At 43.5% G+C, this 8,255-nt stretch overlaps 1 protein-coding gene across 1 annotated transcript in view; it reads right to left on the bottom strand.

Annotated features, from left to right (window-relative positions):
- Window positions 1–1,377: 1,377 nt before the first annotated feature.
- The window catches only part of LOC310861945 (V-type proton ATPase subunit S1-like), a gene marked incomplete at both ends in the record, with an annotated part of 34,063 nt that continues 27,185 nt past the window's right edge, over window positions 1,378–8,255 (bottom strand). The window contains 5 exons of the mRNA XM_083769682.1: window positions 1,378–1,614; window positions 2,519–2,762; window positions 3,905–3,955; window positions 4,917–5,155; window positions 7,678–7,757. Coding sequence (XP_083625808.1) covers window positions 1,378–1,614; window positions 2,519–2,762; window positions 3,905–3,955; window positions 4,917–5,155; window positions 7,678–7,757 — 851 coding nt within the window. The remainder of the gene's footprint in view (window positions 1,615–2,518; window positions 2,763–3,904; window positions 3,956–4,916; window positions 5,156–7,677; window positions 7,758–8,255) is intronic.

The following is an 8,255-nucleotide window of genomic DNA, read 5'->3' as shown; positions in this document are numbered from 1 at the left end:
TGGCATCTCCTTTTCGTAGCTTCACTTTGGCAGTCAAACCTCCAGTGATGTTGGAGGGAGGACCACGTCCTCCCCGCCACGTTCCATAAACGTTCCGACTCTCAGAGTCATGTCATCCCTTTCAGACCCGCATTATTATTATTACAACCTCCTCTTTCTCCTCCTCGATCGCCCTCACGACGGGCCGTATTGTGCAGCATAGGTCCTTGTTTTAGTCTTTGAGAGTTTTGTTCATTTGTTAGTGCTTTTTAACGCAGCTAACGAGTGTTGTGCTAGTTTGGAGACGGTACCCCTTGTCTGGCTGGTCTGTAAAAAGGCCGTTTTCACAGTTAAGTCCCAAGCAGCAGTCTTGTCCAAGTTTCTTTTTTTAGGGTGAGAGGTCCCTAGGGGGCTCTGAAGGGGCCAATGGTGCTGGTCCTTTCCCTCCAGCCAGGTGATAGAACATTCCGCGGAACTCAAAAAGCTTTTCCCCTGTTTGCTAAGTCCTCGACTACTTTATGCCAGATCTTGTTATTCCAAGCTGCAACTCATGCAAGGCGGTCCCATAATATCAAACGATATTAGGAGACACTGTGATAGCCCAGGTAGATCAACTTATCAGAGCATGCAGCTAATACGGCTACTTCGGCTTATAAAAAAATTGGCTTGTTTTTAAATATATATTCCTTGCTGCGGTATCGGAAGAAATATACTGTAGTGAAAGCTGAAAAGGTGTGATGTGTGTACTGTGTTGGAAAGAAGCTTAGTAATAATGACACTCGTGAGCCACGTAACACAGAAGTCTAACCGGGAAACATCGGATGTTAGCGGTATTAGCCACAGTGGCTAGCTTTGTTGAGGTTTTCTAACACCTGGCGGGGGGTATAAAGGCTTGAATATGCCGTTGCCCCTTCAGGGCCCACCCTTATTTTGACCTCTGACACAAGGAACCGCCTCTGGGGGATTAAGAGGACGAAACATCCAGTAGCTGTGTGTACAAAAAACATGGATGCTAAAAGACGCGCAGGCCAACGAAGAGATAAGAAAAAAGTATCCAAGCAACAGTCCTCGTTTTTAGTAGATAACACTTAATAGATGGTTTCATTATGAACAGGCAAAAAATGTTTATTCGACGTCATTTTGTTGAACACGTATCTGCCGAGGATACTTTTTTTCCCCCTCTTCTAACCACTTGCAGACAGCCCCCTCTGGTCCCATGCCCTCGGTTCCCCTTGCTCTCTCTCTCTCTCTCTCTCTCTCTCTCTCTCTCTCTCTCTCTCTCTCTCTCTCTCTCTCTCTCTCTCTCTCTCTCTCTCTCTCTCTCTCTCTCTCTCTCTCTCTCTCTCTCTCTCTCTCCCCCACCGTCTGTCTCTCCCTTCCCTCCTCGACCTCGTCCTTCTACAGGCTGTTCTTGTCGGGCAGCTCGGCCTCGGGACTGCGGGGGAAGTAGACGGTGGCCTTGTGCTCCTCGTAGCGGTCGATGTGCTTGAGGTGGACCACCATGTGCAGCGCATAGGCCAGCACCAGCAGCAGGATCAGCGAGGTCACCAGGCCCATCAGGATGGCCGGGGTCAGGAAGGTGGCGCAGTCGCTGGGCGACGCAAACTTGTCCGACTGCACGTTGAACGCCTGGATCTGCGAGGAGAGGAGAGGAGAGATTTGTTTTTGTTACATAACATTATGCGTATTGTTCTTATATTATTTGGATCATAAGACCCAATTAACGAATGGCGAGTCTCCAGGTTTTCTTCGAAACTAGCTATTTTACTCTCAACTTCAAGCCTACTTTCCTTAGTGGACACACTCTGAGCCCCCCACCACACGTATAAACTGTACTTTTTGGCCAGAAAGGGATCTTTTTTCACCGGAGGAAAAATATTCTCTATGAGGCAATTCTCTGGGCAATATCGGTAGAAGGCGCAGTGGAGTAACTAAAAGTATTTATCGTTGTTTTTTTTGTTATCTAAATTTGACATGTACGATGTAGCATTGAAGTGTAATTTAATTTTTGCCTCTTGGCCAGTTCCCACTTGTAAAAGAGACACCGTCTCAATTTGTTTTTTTACTGGTTAAATAAATGTTAAATAATAAAAAATAATAAAAAAGGATTGTTAAGGCCCAGGCCGTAGTGTAACGGTCTGGGCACCGGACTGGTAATCCAGTCGCAGTGTGCCGCGGGTTCGACTCCCGGACCCGACACGGCCTTTACTGCATGTCATCCCCCCATCTCTCTCCCGTTTCCTGTCAGCCTACTGTCTGTCCCTTCAAAAATCAATAAAAGGCGTAAGCCGCAAAAAAATATCTTAAAAAAAAAAAATAATAATAATAAAAAAGGATTGTTAAAGTGGATAAACGCTAAAAGTAGCCTCGGTACGCAGGCTTTTATTTTCATGGGGGCTCTGATCGGTGATCCAATATTTCTCTAGCACTTGCTCCATGCGCGCTCGTCCCTCTAGACCAGAAAGCACGCTGGCTGGGCCAGGCTAACGCTAAAGTGACAGAGATGCATTCCAGGTCTTAATGGGATGTATAGGCCTACCTGGAAGTCGGTGAAGGTAATGTGCCAGTTGGCGGACGTGTCGGTTTGCGCGCTGGGCACCAGCAGCGTGTCGTACTTGTGTAGGCTGCTGACGTGCTGACAGTGGTAGGAGGAGGTGGCAGGCGCGTACACCTCGCTGGCGTTGAACGTGGCCTCCTGCGTCCAGTTGTAGTGGATGTGCACGCTGTCCAGCGTGAACCAGTTCTGACCCGCCGCCTCGTAGAAGGTGTTGGACATCTGGAGCCTGGCGGTGGTGGGAGAGGACAGAGGAAATGTGGAAAATGTAGTCGTTTTTGAGGGGCGTGCCGCTATGGCCCCTCCAGTGCATCAAAATTAAGTCATATGCCAGCCAAGTCTATGGACTTTTAATGTTTGTTTTTAGAGCCTAATTATACATTCCCCATCCTCAGCCAAGTCTATGGACTTTAATGTTTATTTAGGGTAGTGATGATAGAATTATGCCAGCCAAGTCTCGCGTGAGTTTAAAGATGAAACGGAAGTGTGGAGGAGGCTTCACTTTGGCTTTATCGCTTACTCATGAATCATGATCAATGCTTCCGTTGCTCCAGACAGTATGACCGGAAACAGTCTGGCCACGCGAGACTAGGGAGAGACAGCTAATTCACCACCGGGCTCAGGAATCGAACACGGGACACACGCTGTCAGGCATCAAAGTCTATGTGGTACGGGCCTTAAGCCCTAACCACACCAAAGGGTCATCATGCAACTCCTTGGGTCCAAGCGGTTGCAAGGAGTTAACACTAAATCCGTCTCGACCCTTTGGTGTGGTTTGGGCCATTGAATTCCATGTGTTGAATCACTAGGGACGACGCGCGTCAACGTGCAACAGGACATATCACACCGCAGGGACAACGCTAAAACCGTCTCGACCCTTTGGTGTGGTTAGGGCTTTAACCACTGCAGCCACTTCTTAGTACATCTACAAGCTCTACAATTAATCATGGATGTGAGGTGTTGTGAGCTTGTAGATCTGCTGTTTTCAGTGTGGGACATCGTATGATGAACACCACATTTAAATATTACAGACGAAATCTGCACTTCTGATCATGGACATGATGGTGTTTGCATTAAAGAGATGATGATGACCAGGGGTGGAACAAAGTAAAAGTACTCAATGTGCAGAATGTCCCATTTCAAGTTTTCAAAAATCTTTTGAAAATAGCAGATCCACAAGCTCACAATGCATCTCGTCGCGAAGCATGAGCTTGTATTTTCAAATGGCCGAAATGTATACAAGGCTGAAGTGGTTAAAAAGTGGTAAAAATTAAGTACAGTACTTAAGTACCGGTAAATGTACTTTGTTACATTCCACCACTCATGGTGACGACTGACGAGTGGAAACAAGGGTAAGAGAGATGTTTGTACCTGATGACTAGTCCTCGCAGATCCTCAACATCACCAAACATTAAAGAAAGCCTGTGAAACGACAAAACAACACACAGTCAAGTGTGTTATTATATTTAATTGAGTAATGCCTTTAACACAGTAGAGTAGAACATCAGCATTAGCCTGGCTAATAAGCCAGGCTCAAATCAACGGCTGATTCGGTCTGGCTTTAGCCAGGCTACTGTACATCAGCATATATGGTCGGACAAAACCCTCTCATCTCCATAAAAAAACGTTTGTAAATTAATGCCCTGCTTCATCATACTACAGTGTCACACAAAAGTAGCTAAAATAGTAGCTTATAGGTCTGCTCTACACAATAAATACTTCATACTTCATGTCCTTGTATGAGCGAAGGGGAAGAGGATCGACGTCACGTGATTCTTTGTTTGACCCCACAAACACTTGCATGTGTGGTCTCAAACAATATGATTATTGTAATGTGGAAAGTTTAGAATAGTTGGCGCCGGTGGTCCTGTTTTCATTTTGCACTGCATCGGTGGTTGTTGCAATCACCTGCACTACAATACTTCACCATATTATGTTGCGCTATGACGAAATAAAACCCATGAAATGTAATGTGTTCACAGGGGTAGACGCAAAGACACAGTCTACCATTCATTGTCAATGGAAGTCAGCGACGTGAAGCTACAAAGTAAATCCACCACTTGTAGCTGCTGCAAAAACTACAACAGCTACAAATACACTGTGCATCTTTGCATCTGCCTGTGTGAATGCAGCATAACAACGTGCATGTTCCCCAATGCAATTCCAATGGTAAGCTGTGTTGTTTTCACCCCATGAAGGAACGCCCCAAAATACCTGTATGTGTTGAATGTCAAATGGACTACAATGGAAACAAGCCACTGGCTTTTCGTGTCATCCGCTTGAAACGTTTTTAAATCGTTGTTGGTTACTGCATGTACCTTTAAAAAATATATATCAGTAAATTGAATATTCAATCAAAACAAACACATTTGACTGGACTCACGTGGCTTTCTCCTTGGTGCAGATGGAGCCCTTGGTGTCGACGGGCGAGTTGGGGCTGAACACCCTCTCGGTCAGGTCTATGAAGGTGTGGTTCCTGTAGCGGATGGCCAGGCGCTTGGCCTTGAACAAAATGCAGGTCTTGCCGTTGTAGGACACGCTCAGAGGGCCGTAGGGCCCCATCAGGGACTGGAGCAGCTTCCTCTTACTGTGGGGCACGCCGGCCTGGTGCCATCCAAACGGCTGCAGAGAGAGAGAGAGAGAGAGAGAGAGAGACGTACAGACGGTTGGCAGTGGTGTACTTTTACTTTTACCAAAAAGTACCCGTTATGCAGAATGTCCCGTTTCAAGTTTTCTAAAAAATCTTTTGAAAATAGCCCATCTACAAGCTCACAATGCGTGGCATGCATCGTAGATCGGCTATTTTCAAATGGCCGAAATGTAGTTACTGTATGTTGTGTAATAATAAATCAAATTTTACAAAGAAACTAGTAACTAAAGCTGTCAAATAATTGTAGTAGAGTAAAAGTACAACATTTGTATCTGAGCTGTAACTGAGTAGAAGTAAAAGTATTGGAAATTGGAAATATTCAAGTAAAGTACAAATACCTTAACATTGTACTTAAGACTACATTAGTAAATGTAATTACTTTACACCCCTGGGATTGAGTAATACAACAATGAACCTCACCAGAACAAAGAATAAAAACGCTCTGAAATCATAAATCTTGTATTTTGGTCCCTGAAGGCACAAAATGTTTTCAGATGGGGGGCTGCGGCCAAATATAATTAATATAGGCAGGTTCCCTGAGATTAAAAGGTTATTTGAGAACACAAATTCTATTAGAGGGTTAGTTCAGATTTTTGGAGACTTAAAGCTGTTCATTATAGTGGTTATATATGTATATAGTGGTTGCAAAAGTATAAATTGATTGCGGTGGTGAGAGCGGTTTGGTGAATAATCTCAGTCATTTGGTGGGGGGGCGGGGCCACACATTAAAAATAAATTAATCCACAAAACTAGCTCCATTTGCATTGTTTACCTATTTCTTATAGGGCAACTTTCGTTCAACTTTGACCCCTATACTCGCTGTCACATGGAATATGGTTTTGTACTGCTGCTGGGGTACTGATACTGGACACAGAAAATAAGAGATCTGTATTTTTGGTTCTCTGATGTTGCGCTCTGAAAATAGTAGATCTACAAGCTCATAATGAGCTTGTAGATCTGCTATTTTCACCATGCAACCAAGTGTAAAGTCAGGCATTACATCATTACATTTTTAGTAGGACTAATGTAGATTTAGGCCTAATCGACTATAATCTTATGTCGCCAAAACAAAAACTACTCAGATGATTAAAATATGACTGAAACTAAATGGAATTGTATTCAAAGGAACTAAAACTAAAACTAAAACTAAATCTGCAGTCAAAATCAACACAGCAGCATAAAGAACAGCTGTGTGCCATTCTTTGAGTGTCCTCTAAAGGGCAGTCATAGATTTACTCTCTCATGGAAGAGAATACTCTGTGTTGTAGTGTCTTCTGAATAGTTTTAGTCATAGTTTGGTTTTAGTCTAGTTTTAGTCAACTAAATATACAGTTGATTTTTTTTTTTTTTTACTTTGGCAGTTCGTAATGCCTGATTTTACACATGGATGCATGCTGAAAATTGCAGATCTACAAGCTCACAACACGTGTTGTGAGCTTGTAGATCAGCTATTTTCAGAGCACCCGAGCACAACCAACAAACATAAAATTACTTGTCTTTTAGCTCTACTGGATCTCTTCTCTTCTGAACTGAGTGGTGCTATACTGTACTCAGTAATGTACTGTATACTACACTGTACTGTACTGTACTGTACTGCACTGTATTGTATTGTTGCGACCGAAGGTTGCAGTTGAGTTAACTATGAAACATTTGTCACGTCACGTCATGTCACTCACAATCCCCATACATTTTTGTCACTCAATTTGTCACGTCACGTCATATATTGTGCCCAGGTCTCGTGACATCACTATGACAAAACTAGAGTTCTCAACAGGCCCAAAAATTAAGGCCCGGCCCTACCTGTGTCCTCATCAAACCCTATACACTCAAGACACTGTCACCACTACCACCCTTAGATATCCATATATGAATTAAGCTGACTTGTTCTGACATTCCATGTTGATCTGACCTCATCAAACCCTGTACACTCAAGACACGCTCCATGAATGAATGAATGAATGAATGAATGAATGAATGAATGAATGAATTAAATTTTTATTTTCGTGTCATGCCACTTTGGCCCATCCCATATGGGATTATATGACACATTTCACAGAATACACTGAATACAACTGACACTTCCTGTTCATACATATTTGTAAATTATTCGAACAAACAAACAAAGAAAAGAAAACAAAGAAAATAAAACGAAAACAATCATAACAAGGCCATTTTACATGTAAATGGCACTCCTCCTCATTGACCAGGCCTTCTCAAGGAATGAGGCAAATGAAAAAGTGTACTTTTGAAACCATAATATATGGCCAGTGCACGCAAACTTTAGGGAGAAACGAAACGATTATACCAAACTAAACACATTGTAATCTAGGGGGGATCATTTTGGAGGTGCCGTTGGTTCTGGTCGTGTGTTCTGGCCACCTGATGACGTGAAGTTATTTCCGTCCAGAAGGCGTCCGAAACCCCAACATGGTATTGATCCCAGAGTTAGGAAAGGGGTAAGAGAGAGGAGGGTAAAAGAGAGCGATTGTCTTACCTGCATCATTCTCCTGAGTGGGTTTTCATCTTCAGGCATCAAGAGAACCTCTTCACTTTGTAAAGCCACTCCTTCTTGACCTGAAAACACACACACACACACGCACGCACGCACGCACGCACGCACGCACGCACGCACACAATGCACTGTGAGATAGCTTAATATAGCCTACGTATATCAGTGAACTCGTCGTAAACACACTGTCACTGCAGTGATCTCTGGCGCTAATATATTCACGCAATCATGTGTGCACGCACGCACACGCGCACACACGCACACGCACACACACACAAGAGAAAACAGGCCACAAACACCTGCATAACACAACAGAAGAGCCTCTCCTCTATTTCTGTATAGTTTACGTCACCGCCACAGTGACTCATCATCATCAGCGCTTTAATTTTAGGTGTGAGAGAGTCATTATTTATCATATCACAGAAACAAGGGATTTACTGTACATTAAAGGTAGGCTAAATTATTTCCTTTGGTTAAAATAAGCATTAAAAAGCTCTATATTGTGAATATAGTGTATATAGTGTTTGTTCAGTAACAGGAGTCTCCATGTCTCTCCAGCTTTA

Source organism: Protomyctophum parallelum (genome assembly GCF_964188405.1).
Source record: "Protomyctophum parallelum genome assembly, chromosome: 7".
NCBI classification, from domain to species: domain Eukaryota; kingdom Metazoa; phylum Chordata; class Actinopteri; order Myctophiformes; family Myctophidae; genus Protomyctophum; species Protomyctophum parallelum.
This window is presented reverse-complemented; position numbering and strand designations above follow the sequence as displayed.